Here is a 17,343-nt window from a genome sequence, read left to right as displayed (position 1 = left end):
AGTGTTCCCAGTCAATATTTGGAAATATTGGAAACATAGTGGCACATTCCCATTGAATGCCATGCTTGGTTTTAAGTGGGTAATAAGTTTGTTTTAGATTTCCAATGCAATTCAGAAATTTTTAAATGATCAGAAGTAGGTTGTATTGGCAAACTTGCTTCGGTGGGCAGATTATTACTGAGCTTCTCACTTACTGAGGCCTATCCTGAGGTCAGGGCAATCAGTGAGCATTTGTTGTTTAAGAGCAGTCTCTGAAGGTAGAATTGTATTGAGTCACGTTCAGTTCTATATTGTTGTGTTCTTTTCAGGCCTCAGCTCTTTCTATTCTGCATTAATGAAGGGTCTTGGAGCAGGAGGGCGATTATGGGAACTTTATGAGAGAAGACCAGAGATGGCGCTGAACGGTCAGTAGCTCTGTCCATTTGAAGGGTTCATCCAAAGCATCTTTGTGAAGCCTTGTGCTGACATGCTACTTGTGGGCATAGTCCCTGGCATGTGCACATACACACATGCACACACAGAGTTCAGGATGATCAGTGCCAGTACAACAGAGAACTTAGAACAGGTGTCCTGATCAGGGTCAGTGAGCACCATTCTGACAACAGGTGTCGGCTTTCAGATGACCTTTTCCATTGTTGTTCAAATTCTGCTAACAGTGCAGCCATGAACTCAGTTATGCAGATGAGCAGTCATGTAGCAGCTGAAGTCTGATCGTCTAGCATTGAAACAGTATATCACAAAGGCAACGTTGGGAGAGAACAGAACTAGTAGGAGCCTCTGATTTTAAAACAGATTCCATTCTGTCAGCACCCACTCATTGAGGCCATTTAGAAAAATAACCAGTGGATGTTGGCTCTTGTAACCTGCTACAGTGAATGTGTGTCTGCTGAGGTCATTGTCTGTGATTGGCAATTGAAGGTCAACATGCAACAGGCCCAAAAGACAAATTGTGAAGTCCTTCTCAATGCTGCATTGATTTTAAAACCAACTGTATCAACACATTTCGAAAGTACCTTGCAGCTGGCAAGTGAGTAGGAAGTGAGGGCTTCCAAAGAAATGTGTCTGTCTGCAAGACACCCTGCCAAGTGCATCCTTCCCAGCCTGATTTTGACTGTGTGTTGCTAAGAGAAGCAAAAACAGAAAGGCAGACTGTTACCTGAATGGCAGTAGATTGGGAAAGTGGAAGTGCAATGAGTCCTAAATGTTCTTGTATATCAGAACCTGAGAGCAGCAGGCAGTGAAGAAATTGGTAAATGATGTGTAGGCCTTGACAGCCAGGAGATTTGAGCGAAGGAGCAGCGATGTCTTGCTGAAATTGAACAGGGTCTTGTTAAGACCACACCTGGTGTATTATGTGCAGTTTTTAATCTCCTTATCTGAGGAAGTAAGCTCTTCCTACAGAGGGATTGCAGCAAAGGTTTTATCACACTTATTCATGGGATGGCAGGACTGATGTATGAAGAGAGGCTGGATTGTTCAGACCATATTCACTGAAGTTCAGGAGATCCCTCAGAAACCTGTAAAATTCTAGCAGGACTATAAAATTCAAACAGGGTAAATGCAGAAAACATGTCCCCAGTGACAAGAGTCCAGAACCAGGGATCACAGTCTAACAATACAGGGGAGGCCATTCAAAGCTGAGATGACAAGAACTCTCTTCTCACAGAGTGGTGAGCCTGTGGAATTCACTGCCACAGAATGTGGTTGAGGTCAACACATCAAATGTTTTCAAGAAGTTGTATATAGTTCTTAGGGCTAAAGAGACCAAGGCAGGAACTGGGTAGTTAGTTGGATAATTAGTCAGCTGTGAAGCAAGTTCAAAACACCCAACAGCTATTTTCTATGTTTTCTATGTTTTTATGAATGTCAGTCAGCCAAAGTACAATGTCAAATTTCAGGTTTTATAAAATCTGTGAAATTGGTTGCCTTTTTTTTAAAGGTGTCTATTTCTGTGTTTTCTTTTAGTGGGTATGATTTTGGAGCCTGATCAGTTTAAGGGTGCTATTGAATTTCGCAGAGTCACTTTTGCCTACCCAACCCGACCAGAGACTCAAGTGTTCAGTGAGCTTGACTTGTCTATCCCAGCAGGCTCCGTGATGGCTGTAGTCGGACCCAGCGGCTCAGGAAAATCGACACTAATGTCATTGTTACTCAGACTATATGACCCTGTTTCAGGTAATATTGGATACAATGCAGGATTTCACATGGCTAATGATTCTGAAATGTTTCCTGGAGAGATCCTGATGGACATTTTGAGCAGGATTGCTTTGCTTTCTGTCCCTGCAATAATCTAAGAGTAATACAACAGTGAATGGGAATCCATCACACAAAGCAATAAGGATTTATTGAGCCCTATATTTCTGTTTCAGGCACTGTTGTTGTTGACGGGCATGATGTTCGGAGTCTCAATCCATTCTGGTTGCGGAAGAATATGGGTGCGGTGAATCAGGTAAAATGGGTAGAAGGATTTGGTATAAATCTGGGTCCAGGCAGAGGGGGAAAAGATGTAGTAGAAGAATCTGATAGAACTCAATTGTGTGTGAAGCCATTGGGCTTTAATGTTATGGTTATTTTTGGTACTCAGGAACCAGTTCTATTCTCCTGCTCAATTGCAGAGAATATTGCATATGGGGCAGCCCCACCCTTTGAACTGACGATGGAAGACATAGAAAAGGCTGCCAAGATTGCCAACGCCTATGAATTTATCCGCAGCTTCCCTAAGGGCTTCCAAACAATGGTTGGTGAGAAAGGTATCTTACTCTCAGGTGAGTTAATTAGGTTTGGGGTATCTCATCTGCTGTTCGCTGAGACTGCAATGGAATGATACTCCTCTAATTCTCATTGTCCTATCTCTTTGTTAGGTGGTCAGAAACAGAGGGTTGCAATTGCTCGAGCTCTGCTCAAGGTGAGGCTCCTGTGCTCCATTTTGACTCTTATTTTTCAAATAGCACCTGTAGGCCATGCAGAAGGCCTTAATAACCTGCTCCCACTCTTCTATAGCCCCAATCTCTGTAGATCAGCTGAAGGTATTGAAAAATAATATTTCAGTAAACACTGTATAAAATTGAGAAATTCTGAGAGGTGAAGTTTGCAGTTCAGGCATTTTTACAATCTGTTGAACTTTGGTCATTTACCCAACATTACCTCTATCAGTGATTAACTTTGTGACTTCTGTTTATTCCTAATTGCCAGCTTTACCTGTGAGAAATTTAAATCTCTTTGCTGTTCATAAGCTTTCGTCCTGGCAATAGACATGTCTAATTATTTTGTAGAGTATCAAGAGGGTTAACTGATAAGTTATAATTCTGAGTTTTGAGGAAGGGTCACTTGATTCGAAACGTTAACTCTGATTTCTCTCCACAGACGCTGCGAGACCAGCTGAGCTTTACCTCCAATTTCTGTTTTTGTTTCTGATTTACAGCATTTGCAGTTTTTTTTGATTTTTAAGGTCTAATTCTTTCTGCTTTCAGAATCCCAAAATTCTGCTGTTAGATGAAGCCACCAGGTGAGAGATTTTAAGACTTGATGTTGAAAGGACTTCTCAATTTGCAAATCCTGCCAAAAAATGATGTTGCTTTAGAAAGGGAGTTAATTGAAACAGCACTTCTGAATTGCATGTTTAGGGTTCTAAAGCCTCTGGTTAGTGATCAATTCTAAGTTTGAAGAAACTGTAATAGCTTGTGGCTGAAGGGGATGATTGGGAGGTTTGATTTAATATATACTTTATAAGGTTGGAAGAGGTGTATGAGGAGCAGATGTTTCAATTAGAATATCAGTACGCTGTTACATGGTTTGGGTTCTGCCAGGGCAAGTTGTCTCCTAACTCCATTACTATGTTGGTCCAAACAAGAGCTGACTGGAGGCAAAAGTGACTGCCCTTGGCATCATTTGACTGAATGTGGTATCAGAATCCTAGTAAAACTGGAATTAATGGAAAATAAGGGAATGATACTCCGCTGGTTTGAGTCATACCTGGCACAAAGGAAGATGGTTGTGGAGGTTGGAAGTCAGGCTCTCAGCTGCAGGACATCCCTGTGGTTGTTTTTCAGGCTAGTGTCTGAAGCTGAACCGTCTTTAGCTGTTTCAGCAATAATCTTCTGCTAATGAATGAGACATATATTTATGAGCCGAGCGGGTCAGAGTCTAGGATTGTACAAGCCACAAATGAAGAATGAGAGAGAATATTCTGCACATACCTGGATGAGAGCAGCTTGATTGACACATCTTCCATGATTTAATTTTTAAGAAATCTTGAAGGATCTTCTCCATTAATAGCCTCATGGCAAATTAATGGTGTGATTTGTTTTCAGTACTTTGGACTGAATTAATGAATATGAATCTCCCGTAGTGAATGTCTTTCTTTTACAAACCAATGATGTGTCAGATCCACAGCAACATGACTCTTAGCTGTCCTTTGCGAAATTGCAGACGGGCAAAAACTAGCGAGTGATGTCTGCATCCCATGAACAATTAAAAATAAAAAGATGCACTGTGGTCTGTTGGATACTGTAATCAGTCTGACTTGTTTAGAATTTGAGTAATTTAAAGCTATAGTCATACAGCATGGAAACAGGCCTTTTGGTTGGTATAGACATGGTGTGATAATGAATCCAAAGTCCACAATTCTGTTTATCTGCGCTTGGTCTGTAAGATAGTGTGCCCTGTGTTTTAAGTGCTTATCCAGATGCTTCTTAAATGTTATGATGTGGAGGTGCTCGTGTTACACTGGGAGGTGGACAAAGTCGGAAGTCATGCGACACCATTTCCAACAGGTTTATTGGAAAACAAAGCTTTCAGAGCATAGCCCCTTTGTCAGGTGAAGGAATGCACTGAAAGCCTGTGATTTCAAATAAACCTGTTGGACTATAACGCGGTGATGAGTAATTTCTGACTTTTTAAATCTTGCGGGAGTACCTTCCTCCACCACCACCCTTTCGGGTAACATGTATTATTCTGTCACACTCTGGGAGAAAAAAAAATTCCTCCAATCTCCTGTAAGCCACTTACTCTTCACCATAAAATCATGCCCTTTGGTCTTAGACACATTTGCCATGGGGAAATGATTCGCACAATCCACCCTGTACCTTTGAGAATTTTGTATACTGCTCCAAGGAAAACAAAACCAGCCATCTCCTCATAACAGACTGTCCATCCCAGCCAGCTTCCTGGTGAATCTCCTCTCCACCCTCATCACTACAGTCACATCTTTGCAATAGTGTGACGATTAGAACTGCACAGTGTTCCATCTGTGCCCGTAACCAACGTTTCATAAAGACTTCCTTGCTCTTACATTCTAGTCCCTGGCTAATGAAGGCAAGCATTCTGTATGCCTTCTTCACCACCTGTCTACTGTGCTGACGCCTTCCAGGATCTGTGGACTTGAATATCAAGATACCTTTGTTCCTCAGTACTTCCCGGGGACCGACTCTTTGTTGTGTATATCCTTCCCTTATTAAACTTCCCAAAATGCATCACCTCACCTTTATCAGGATTAAATTCCATTTGCCATTGCGCTGCCCAATTTACCAACTGATCAACATCATGCCTGAGACCATCCTCCTCCATATCTATAGCATCAATTTTCTGCACACTTACTAATTATTACCTTGTATGTTTATGTCCAACTCATTAATGTAGATAACAAACAGTAAGGGTCCCAGTACAGATCCCTGTTGTACACTGCTGCTCAAAGGCTTCCAGTCACAAAAAATGCCTCCTATTTACAAGCCAATTTGGGATCTAGTTTAACAACTTGCCTTAGATCCCATGGGCTCTTACCTTTGGGACCAGCCTTCCATGTGAGACCTTGTCAAAGGCTCGCTGAACTCCACATAAATCACATCAACTACATTACCCACATCAACTTATTTAGTCACCTTTTCAAAAGAAAACTCATTATTCAGACAGGATCCCCCTCCAAATCCATGTTGATTATCCTGACCAGTCCCTGCCTTTCCAAGTGTTGATTAATCCTGCTCCTCAGACTTTTTTCCAGTCATTTCCCTAGCATGATATCTTACCACCTGGTAATTAGTTGGCTTATCCTTGCTGCCCTTCTCGAACAAAGGAACTAATTTAGGTATCCTTCAGTCATCTGGTACTTCACTGGAAGCCAGCAAAGTATTAAATATCTCAACGAGGTCCCCAGTAATCCCCTCCCTTGCTTCCTAAGCAGCTTGGGATACATCTCATCAGGCCTGGGGATTTTTACACCTTTATGTCCCCTAAAATATCAAATACCTATGCCCAATCTAATGCCTACTTGTTAATCTTAACTGTAGAACTTCACCATTCCTAGCTGAAATCTCCAGTTAGAATGTGTTTTTCCTTTGTGAATACTACTGATAGGTATTCATACAAGACCTCACTAATAGTCTCTGTCTCCATTGCATAGAATGCCCCATTGGTCTCGAATCGGCCCCACTCTTGCCCTGATAATCCTCTTGCTGCGAATATACTTACAAAGTGCCTTTCTCATGGCCCACTTTTGTCTTCCTAATTTTTTAAAGCACCCTGTTTCCTCCTTCAGCCCCCTTCACTCTATACTCTTGAAGAGCCTTGCTTGTTTCCACTGCTCTGTACTTAGTACATGCTTCCTCCTTTTCCTCTCCAAGCTCTCTATCCCTTGATGTCTAGGGTTTCCTGGAGTTGATGATCTTACCCTCCATTCTTAGAGGAATACATTGGCCCTGTGCACTTGTAAAAGACTCCCGCTTTCCAAATGAAGACTCACCTGCAAGTAGCTGCTCACCATCTATATTTGCCTGATCCTTTCTAATGGTATTGAAATTAGCTCTTCCCCAATTTATACACTTAATTTATGCACTATCCTCACCCCTTTCATAATGTCTGTGAAACTTAAGAGTTATGGTCACTCTCCCCAAATGTTTGCCCATGACACTTCAATCACTTTACCAGCTTTGTTCCCTAAGATTAGGCCTAGCGTTGTCCTATCTCTATTGATGTACTGGCACCAATGTTCTCCTGGGTACACTTTCAAAAATCCACCCTGTCTAACTGTGAGTGCCTTATTGTGAAAAGATTAATGTTGAGTAAAGAGGCTCCACCTCTGGAGCTGCTGGAATCTCTGGCAGTACCAGACCTGGGTAATGGGCACTACTGGAACTGGAATTGAGTCCCAAGAAGAAGGCTGAATGGAATCCTGGACCCAGGCTAGTAGGGGGCTGTGGGTTAAGAGGGATTGTCCCCCTTTTTGTAGTGTGTGCTGGGGGATGAGGGGCAAGTATTAAAGTATGTGTGGGCAGGACAGAAGGTAGATGGGTACTGTCTCTGGGCCACTGCCGCCAACACACGTCGAAATCCCTTATTACTGTAACCCTATTCCTGTCACACCTGTCATTTCTCTCTCCCTCTGATTGTTGGGAGGCCTGTAATACAATCCCAGCAAAATGATCGTCTGTATTGGTTTCTAAACTCTGCCCAGATGGCCTCATCAGCGTCTCTAATTTCCCACATATTGTAGGAGGAGCACTGCACAAAGCCAAGGTCTCTTGCCATTGTGAACCTTACCAGCAACAAACAATAAACTAGGAACAAAGTAATCAACCGTATCCACTACGCTGAAAATCTGATTTCTCTTTATCTGTCTTGCTCTATTCCGAACAAACTGCAGACCACAAAAATAAGGACTCCTAACACGCGGTCTCACTCTCTGTACTATCTACTCAGTCCCTGCAGCTGGTCCCCAAGCAGCCAGGGTTTTCACCCTGTATCACCTCAGCAGCTCTGCCCCTGGATTCTGTGTAGGTTCATTCCATTCCTGAGCTGCTGCTGCTCTGATTGAGTTTGATCTGTGCCCTGCCCTTCAAGCTTTTATCAGGAAACTCCACTGCCACCGTCCTACCCCCAGGTTCACTCTGGTTCAACTAATTATTTAAATAAATGTGTGGCTTATTAAAATGGGCCTAAATTTCAGGATTTGGGGAATGAAGTAAGCAGTTAAATCAGTGTTAATATATCCTATGCACCCTATCAGAAAGAATATATTTTTGGAAACTGTATGGTTTCAGTAACTTGACAGCAGTTTATTCGAAGTTAAATTTACTTTGATCTTGATCTCGAGTGAATTTAAATTTCATTTGGACCATAACAGTCAGATGATTCTGTGTAAAAGTATAATGTTCGTAGTCTGCAGGAGCTCCTCCACCCTCATTAATCATCACTGTTCCCATCGTGGAAGGTGTAACTCTTGTCCTCTCATTACCTGTCTCCTCACTTTCCACAGCTCCAAACACACCCTCCGGATGAAGCAACATTATACTACTTTCAATCTAGTCCACTGCATTCATTGCTCACAATGCGATGGTCTTTATATTGGCGTGTTCCCTTTTCTGTCCTGGTCCTTCTACCATGTTTTAACAAAGCTCCATGCAAACTGGAGGGACAACACCTCATTTTCTGCTTAGCACCTAACAACCTTTAAAACTCAACATTGTGTTTAAGAACATCAGAGGATGGCTTCTGTTATTTTTTGACTGTGACTGTGCCCTATTTGTGGCTAATTTGCTTCACTCTCAACAGTGTGGACCCATGTTCTCCTTACTGCATCTGTCATTTCCAGCTGTTCTAAAGCTTGCTACTTTACCACCTAATTTCTGTCTATTGGTCTAGGCACCATCATCATCTGTTCCATTCACACTATTACCCCCTCTGTCAGATGCATTTAAAAAAAAAACAAAATTTTCCACTCCTCTCAATTCAGAAGTTATGCAATTTCAGCTCTGTTAATTTGTCCATAGATGCTGCAGACCCGTATTTTTCCAGCATTTTCTGATTTTATTTTGATTAATTTGATTTTTGTTTTGTCTTATTCATTTTGCTGTTACATTTCTTCTCTCTAAAGTGCACTGGATTCGGAGAATGAGTATTTGGTGCAGGAAGCTTTGGACCGATTGATGGTAGGAAGGACTGTGCTGATCATTGCCCATCGTCTATCAACCATCCAGAATGCTGATGCTGTTGCAGTCCTTGACCAGGGCAGGATAGTTGAGTGTGGTACCCACCAGCAACTCCTCTCAAATTCAGATGGATTATTTCGCAAGCTTGTGGAGAAACAAACTATTTCACAAAACCACCAAAAACTTGTGTTGAAAGTATAATGCTCCCAAATGTTACTCCTCTTAGGAAAAAAAATACCTCCAGGTCAAAACAGCCGAGAAATGCCTTGGATTCTGACTAATCGCAGCACTGATTATTAAATAGGTTATGAAACTTGTAATTCTGAACAGTGTTCAGGATCTCAGCTGTAGCAATGAAGTAAATGGTGAAAGATATCAAATGTGAGCCACAGAATGAGGAAGCCTGCGTCACAATCTATACAGTTTCTCCATGGCCTTGTTGGACAAGTCTTCAGCGTGAGGTCTCATACAAGGAAAGGTTGACAGTGACTCTGGGAAAGATAAAAGCAGATTTTTAAATTGCCAAAGCTTCTCTTTGCCACAGTTTTAAAAACATTTTTAATCTATTTTGGGAACCATCTTTTAAGGACGGAGTAGTCTCACATTTGTTCTGTAACTTTCTGCAGATGGTACAAGGGATACTAAATTCCTTTGCGATAATGAAGTAAAACACTTGAAATAGTTGGTGAAACTCACCATTGTACAGACTGTATTTTGTGAAATGTTTGATTAATAGATGAAGTGTGATTGAACAATCAATCCTGAGTGGTTATAAATATGAATTTAATTGCTTCACAAAAGTTTGACCCTTGAGAATCTGTAGTATCAATTTTACAGTAAAATTAAAACAATCAATTTCTGACCTATTTTAAATTGAGTCTTTGTTTACTTCTCATAACAAAAGAAATTTGCTGGAAAACTTAGATGTGGCACCAGCTGTGGTGAGAGAGCATAGTGAACATTTCAGGTCCAGTGAAACTTCAGAAGTATAGTTTCCCATGCTGAAGACAACAGGGATGCAGCTTCTGAAACATGGCTCTGGTGAATGAGAATGGGAATCAGGTCGACTGAGCAAAGGACCAAAGAATTTACAGAAAAATTGGAGCCCAGCATCTTGAGAGCTTTCAGCTGAAATGAAGAAGTGAAATTAGGAAAAGCAGCATGACGATGTATTGTTAGCGACAGAAGATGAAAAAGCAGGAAAGAATCAGGTTGGAGAAGTACTAGACAGATTAACAACATCAGAAATTGAAAGGAGGGAGAAATAACAGTGTCATATGCAATGCTGCAAACATGTGGAAACTTACCTACTTGTGTCCTGTACCCACAAAGCAAGACAAATCCAACTTATTCGTCTACTTGCATCAGTGAAATGATCAAAGGTGTCATCAATTGTGCTTTCAAGCAGCATCTGTTGAGGACCACTTAGTTGAGTTCTGCCAGAGCCATTCTGCTCGTAACCTCATTTGGCCATATTTGAATCAAAGGCTATAAAGAGCTGAATTCCAGAGGAGTGATAAGAGTGACAGCCCTTGATATCAAGGCCACATTCAACCAAGTGTGGCATCAATTAAATTGAATAGAATTAAATTAGCCTTGTTGTCATATGTACTTAAAATGAACAGTAAAAAGTTTATAAATCACTACTTACAGCACCACCTTTAGATACAATCCTTAGTTATAGAGTAGAAAAAGAAAGAAAAAATGTTACATTACAGCTATACATAGTACGACCATGGTCAGAAAAATAAGAAACACCGTTAAAAAGACAAACATCACAGTCTCTCCACAGCATTCCAGTGCAGGGGGCTTCCACACTCCACACTGGGCCACTGGTCCCTGCTGTAGCCACTAGGAGCCCCAGGCAAACTGGAATCAATGCATGTTGGGGCCAAACTTTCCACTGACTGGAGTCATACTGGGCATGTAGAAAGGTGGTTGTGGTTGTTGAAGTTAAGTCATCTCAGCTTGAGGGTCCTCAGGGTAGTGTACTATATCCACCCATCTTCAGCTGGTTCAATAATCTTCTCCATCATAATGTCAGAAGTGGGGATGTTTGTTAATGTTTGTAGTATTAAGATACTGAAGCAGTCCATGTTCAAACACATCAAGAGCTGGCAAGTAACCTTTGTGCCAGGCAATAACCATCACCAGTAAGAGACAATCTAACCATCGTCACTTGACATTCCAACAGTATTACAATCACTAAATCTCTCACTATCAACATCCTGGGGGTCATTGATCAGAACCTCAACTGGACAAGCCACATAAACCCTGACTTGAAAGCCGGTCACAGGTAAAGAAAACAAAACCTGGAACTTAAAAACCTACTGATCGACATGAAATCATTGTCGAATGTTGGGGAAAAACCTGTCTGGTTTACTTATGTCCATTAGCAAAGAAAATCTGCCACCTCCTGATCTGGCCTACAGCAATGTGGTTGACTCTCAGTTGCCCTCTGAAATGGCTTACCAAGCCATTCTGTTGCACCATTCACTACAAAGTCTCAAAGAAACAAAACCAGACAGATCACCTAGCATCAATCTAGGCATCGGAAAAGACAACACCAGAGACAGCCCTGTTGACCCTGTAAAGTCCTCCTCACTAACATCTGGGGGTTAGTGCCAAAATTGGGAAAGCTGTCTCACAAACTAGTCAAGCAACAGCTTGACATTGTCTGTAAGATATGATTCTGTGAGTATGACTACATCCCGGATACCACCATCACCATCCCTGTATATGTCCTGTCTCATTGGCAGGGTAGACCCAGCAGAGGTGGGGGGCACAGTGGTATACAGGTGGGAGGGAGTAGCCCTGGGAGTCCTCAACCAGAGACACAGTTTAAAAATAAGAGGTAGGCCATTTAGAACAGAGTTGAGGAAAAACTTCACCCAGAGAGTGGTGGATATATGGAATGCTCTGCCGCAGAAGGCAGTGGAGGCCAAGTCTCTGGATACTTTCAAGAAAGAGATAGATAGAGCTCTTAAAGATAGTGGAATCAAGGGTTGTGGGGATAAGGCAGGAACAGGATACTGATTGTGGATGATCAGCAATGATCGTAATGAATGGTCTACTCCTGCACCTATTGTCTATAACAGTGACTGGTCCCCAAGAGGTGTCCTGGCTTTAGGTCAAACATGGGCAAGGAAACCTCCAGCTGATTACTCAGTAAGTCCATTAATATCTTCTCCAAGAGCTTACCTACCACTTACATCAGGCTCAGGGGCCTAATAATTCCTGGATTATCCCTGCTTCCTTTCTTAAACAAGGAGACAACATTGGCCAATGTCCGGTTTTCTCGCCATGGATGCTGTCTGACCCACTGTGATCTCCAGCATTTGTTGTTTACAGTTCAAGTGCCAGGATCTGCAGTAATTTGGTCCTATTTGTTATGCCATGGTCTGCTATTACACACTAGCCATTGATGGCAGTCAACAGAGCTATATATTCCCCTAGGCTGACTGTCTTCACCTTGGTCCGACCGCTCTCTCTCTCTCTCTCTCTGGGATAACAAGGGGCACAGCAGGTCAAACAGCATCACCGGCAGCTGTTGACCAATGGGAGCTTCCGTTACAACGGGTGTAAAGTTAGCACCAAGATAATAAAATGTGAGGCTGGATGAACTCTCTGATGAAGGGTCTAGGCCCGAAATGTCAGCTTTTGTGCTCCTGAGATGCTGCTTGGCCTGCTGTGTTCATCCAGCTTCACATTTTATTATCTTGGATTCTCCAGCATCTGCAGTTCCCATTATCTCTAAAGTTAGCACCAATCAGGAATGTGTTTATATCGTCCATGCCCCAATGTGACCAATCAGACTCTGCAGTGCCTGGCGGGTCACGCAGGCGCAGTGGTTTGGCGGCGAGTGCGGGAGGCCTGAGGCCTAAACGGCGGGGCCCGCGCTGTCTGCAGCATGTTTTCCCCGCGGGCTCCTGGTGGTGCCAAGCGGCCCCCCTCAAGTTGCTTTGGGTCGCCGCTGACCCGGAGCGGCGGCGGCTTTCCCGTGCAGGGCCGGCGCAGTGTGTCGGCCAGCGGCGTTTTCTCTCCGTCCTGGCGCTCCAGCCTGTGCGGCCGGTGAGTGTTGTCAGGGCTGCATTTGCCTGGCGCCTGTCACGTCCCTGGCACGGCAGGATCCCACAAAACACTGTGCGACACTAACCACCTTAATCAGGGGAGCGCGGTGCTGAAATGTTGTACAGGCTGAGTTATGGGGAAGTCTCTCGATGCTCCTGATGAGCACAGGTCTCACCAGCTTTGACTATCACCTGGTCACATCTGGACATGTTTTTAAATTCACCTCCTACCATAAAGTGAAGTGCAGTCAGGGGATGGGCGAAGGGGAGTCGCGGGGGCAGGCCTGTAATGAGGAAACCCCCAGGGCGTATCTCACACGCCAGCAGATTTTGTGCTAGAAAAGCATCAAAGTGATGCTACCCCTGCACAAGATAATAAAATGTGAGGCTGGATGAACACAGCAGGCCAAGCAGCATCTCAGGAGCACTGAGATGCTGCTTGGCCTGCTGTGTTCATCCAGCCTCACGTTTTATTATCTTGGAATCTCCAGCATCTGCAGTTCCCATTATCTCTACCCCTGCACAAGTCCAGGGCTGGGAGAACAGAAGGAAATGGGGCGGCACGGTGGCTCAGTGGTTAGCACTGCTGTATCACAGTGCCAGGGACCTGGGTTTGATTCCACCTTCGGGCAGCTGTCAGTGTGGAGTTTGCACGTTCTCTCCGTGTCTGCACCTCCGGGTGCTCCGGTTTCCTCCCACAATCCAAAGATGTGCAGGCTAGTTGGATTGGCCATGCTATATTGCCCATAGTGTTCAGGGATGTGGAGATTAGGGGGGTGGGTCAGTATGGACTTGTTGGGCCAAAAGGCCAGTTTTCACGCTAGGGATACTATGAAAGCAAGGGCAGTAGTGTTGAAGACTTAATAGAGAGCAATTTCTGTGGTTGTGACACTAGGATAGTGTGTCAGCTTCTTGAGGACAGGGTCAAGGATGTCACTGAACAGCTTCAGGGCCTTTAGGGGTGTACAATAAGGTTATGGTTCATAGATAACACTAATGCTGAGCTGCAGGAACACAGGAAGTCAGGCAGCATCAGAGGAGCAGGCCTTCTCTATCTCCACAGTGTGTTATCTCTGACTCCAGCATCGGCAGCTCTTTCTACTTCTGAGGTTGTGGTTCATATTGATGCCAGGGACATGGGTAGGAAGAAGGATGCAATCTTGCAACAATATTTTCAGGTAAAAGATGAGTGGGTAGAAGCAAGGTGGTAATGTTGCAGTATTGATCAAGGAGTCACTTTTTGAGGTTTTTTGTTCTTTTACAGAAGGATGATTTCTTAGTTCTTTAATTGAGGCCTTATGGGTAGAATTAAAAAACAGCAGCAATCATAAGAACTAGGAGCAGGAGTGGGCCATCTGGCCCCTCGAGCCTGCCCTGCCATTTAATAAGATCATGGCTGATCTTTTTGAGACTCAGCTCCACTTACCTGCCCACTCACCATAACCCTTAATTCCTTTACTGTCCAAAAATTTAGCTAGCCTTGCCTTAAAAACATTCAGCAAGGTAGCTTCAATCACCTGATGGAAGTGTACGAGAGGACCCTTTAATAATTAGGCAAAGGTAGAAGTAATTTCAGAGATGTGCAGAAATAATAGAGGTGATGATCATTGGGATTTCAACTTTTCCAATATTAAATATTTGAGTACAAGAGTCGGCAGGTCATGTTGCAGTTGTATAGGACTTTGGTTCGGCCACATTTGGAATACTGCGTACAGTTCTGGTTGCCACGTTACCAAAAGGATGTGGATGCTTTGGAGAGGTTCCAGAGGAGGTTCACCAGGATGTTGCCTCGTATGGAGGGTGCTAGCTATGAAGAGAGGTTGAGTAGATTAGGATTATTTTCATGAGAAAGACAGAGATTGAGGGGGGACCTGATTGAGGTCTACAAAATTATGAGAGGTATAGACAGGGTGGGTAGCAAGAAGCTTCCTCTCCCCCCCCCCCCCCCCCCCCCCCCAGAGTGGGGGACTCAATTACTAGGGGTCATGAGTTCAAAGTGAGAGGAGGAAAGTTTAAGGGCGAAAAGCGTGGAAAGCTCTTTACACAGAGGGCGGTGGGAGCCTGGAACGTGTTGCCAGCGGAGGTGGTAGACGCAGACACGTTAGCGTCTTTTAAGATATACTTGGACAGGTACATGGATGGGCAGGGAGCAAATGGACACAGACCGTTAGAAAATAGATGACGGGTTAGACAGAGGATCTTGATCGGCGCAGGTTTGGAGGGCCGAAGGGCCTGTTCCTGTGTTGTAATTTTCTTTGTTCTTTGTTCTAAATGGTGTAGACAGAGTAAGAAAGATTTAGACAGGGCAGACCCACGTGAGATGTATCCTGGGCTGCTGTGGGAGGCAAAGGGGAAATTGCTGAAGTCCTGACTTTAATTTTCAGTCCTGTCTGGCCACGGGAATGGTGCTAGAGGACTGGAGTACAGCTAATGTGGTACAGTGGAGTGGTAGGGATAAACCAGGGAACTGTAGGTCAGTGAGCCTAACATCAGTGGTGGGACAGAGTTAATCTTCATTTGGAGAAGCAAGGAGTAATCAAGGAAAGCCAGCATCGTTTTGTCAGGTTGTGCTGTAGGAGTTTTTGAAAGTATGGTGAATGGAACTCAGTATTGGAAAGTGTAACACAGACAGGTAATCCTGGCTTTAATAAATTGGTATGATCCACATTTAGGATAATGCAACTATTCAAAGGAGCATTTGGAACTGTTGAGAAAATAGAGATTACACAGTGTGAAGCTGAACGAGCACAGCAAGCCAGAAATGTCAGCTTTCCTGCTCCTCTGATGTTGCCTGGCCTGCTGCATTCCTCTTGCTCCACGCTGTGTTATCTCAGACTCCAGCATTGGCAGTTCTTACTATCTCTGAGAAAATAGAGCGTTTGGATAATGTGCAACATTTATTTAAATCATGCATATTCTTTGGAAGATGTGAAATGAGAGGTGATTCACTTACTTAATCTAGTTGTAAATGGACTAGGTAATGTTTGTGCTAGTGGCTAAATTCAAAGCTAACCTCTTTACCTTCAAAGAGTAAGTGATCAGTTTATTGTGATGAGGGTTTATGCTAGATCAATTTTTGGAAACTTGGGTTCTGAAGTGAACAGATCCAAATGTAGCTTTAAGTTTGACTTGTACTTTCAGGAACGGAGAAAACATGGTTTTAGTTACAGTTTAGATTTTGAGTTCTGAGAGAGGTGCTGGGTTATTGATTATTTGTTTACAAGTGTTTATTTTAGGCTGTTTAAATATCCCTTGTAGTGAATAGTCCGTTAGAACACAAAGGGAGAAGAAACTACTCTTGCATAGTGACAGGAGTTTGGTACCGCAGAAAGATGTTGACCTAGGCACCAGAAACAGCAATGGCAAACACAACCCTTTTGATCCATAAATTCTTCCTTACCACCATCAGGAGAGATGTATCAAAATTTGGAAAGTTGTTCTGTAGATTAAATAAGCAACAATCTGACATAGTTGTACTGATGGAATCATACCTTTCAGATACCACTACCACCAGGAGAGGGATTCAGTTTTCCTCCTCAGCATATGTTAGCCACAGAGTTATGATGTAAAGTGACTGGTTTATTCAAAAAAATGTTCAGGTGTCATGCAGATTAACAGCTTCAAGCACAGAATGTGGACTTTTGTTGACTTCATACATTTTCAAATACTTTGTATTGTTCACATGACAATTTGTTTCAATGTACTGGCAAAGTTGAATTCTATCATTCTGGCACCAGTATTGCAAACTTGGTTTTTCTTTAGAATTTGAATAACGTTATCTTAGTTTCGCAAATGAAATTTAGTTTCCTTTCTCACTCAATAGTTTGATATCTCTGTGTTTGACCTCTCTGGTATTCCCTAATCTCTGTTTATATTACAGTGAGATTACACAGATGCTGTTTACTATTGGACTCATCTGAAGTTTACTAGAAAAAAAAGTTAGCCGTTCTGAGCTCTGTGTTCCTTTGGCCCTGTGAAATTAGTATTTTTTTCTTGTAGAACATTTGCTATTGTTTCTGACTGATTTGCTAAATTTGAACGGTAAGAATATACTTAGGCCAAGTATGACTGCATTTGTTTCAAGTATAGTAATGGAGAACTTTGACTGGAATTATTTTTTCTTCCTCAAGTCCAACTCCAACCAGAGGAGCACAGTATCAAACAGTTGGCGAGACGCTCAACTATGAAATCAGGAGTTTTGGATCTTCTCTTCCTGTTAAGGTTATGGAGGCCATAACCCTAGCTGAAGGTAACTTTGTTTTATTATGGTGTATAAATAATTGATTTTGGAGCTTTTGAATCACTAAGTGTAATGTTTCCTGTACTCACTGAGGCAGTAAAGTTTGCTTTTCACC

General features: G+C 42.9%; 2 protein-coding genes across 5 annotated transcripts in view; both read left to right on the top strand.

Moving 5' to 3' along the window:
• Nucleotides 1-9,776, top strand: part of abcb10 (ATP-binding cassette, sub-family B (MDR/TAP), member 10) — a 33,745-nt gene extending 23,969 nt beyond the window's left edge. For 2 of the 3 annotated variants that reach the window (XM_048536288.2, XM_048536289.2), the window contains exons 7-13: nucleotides 309-404; nucleotides 1,966-2,175; nucleotides 2,370-2,449; nucleotides 2,585-2,765; nucleotides 2,862-2,905; nucleotides 3,471-3,505; nucleotides 8,864-9,776. In XM_048536288.2, coding sequence (XP_048392245.1) covers nucleotides 309-404; nucleotides 1,966-2,175; nucleotides 2,370-2,449; nucleotides 2,585-2,765; nucleotides 2,862-2,905; nucleotides 3,471-3,505; nucleotides 8,864-9,119 — 902 coding nt within the window. In that variant the 3' untranslated portion in view covers nucleotides 9,120-9,776. The remainder of the gene's footprint in view (nucleotides 1-308; nucleotides 405-1,965; nucleotides 2,176-2,369; nucleotides 2,450-2,584; nucleotides 2,766-2,861; nucleotides 2,906-3,470; nucleotides 3,506-8,863) is intronic. The other variant, XM_059648290.1, reaches the window with a different exon arrangement.
• A 2,995-nt stretch (nucleotides 9,777-12,771) lies between these two features.
• nup133 (nucleoporin 133) overlaps nucleotides 12,772-17,343 on the top strand; it is a 50,867-nt gene continuing 46,295 nt past the window's right edge. For both annotated transcript variants that reach the window (XM_048536187.1, XM_048536186.1), the window contains exons 1-2: nucleotides 12,772-12,989; nucleotides 17,119-17,237. In XM_048536187.1, coding sequence (XP_048392144.1) covers nucleotides 12,829-12,989; nucleotides 17,119-17,237 — 280 coding nt within the window. In that variant the 5' untranslated portion in view covers nucleotides 12,772-12,828. The remainder of the gene's footprint in view (nucleotides 12,990-17,118; nucleotides 17,238-17,343) is intronic.

The sequence above is a fragment of the Stegostoma tigrinum genome, chromosome 9 (assembly GCF_030684315.1).
Source record: "Stegostoma tigrinum isolate sSteTig4 chromosome 9, sSteTig4.hap1, whole genome shotgun sequence".
NCBI lineage: Eukaryota > Metazoa > Chordata > Chondrichthyes > Orectolobiformes > Stegostomatidae > Stegostoma > Stegostoma tigrinum.
This window is presented reverse-complemented; position numbering and strand designations above follow the sequence as displayed.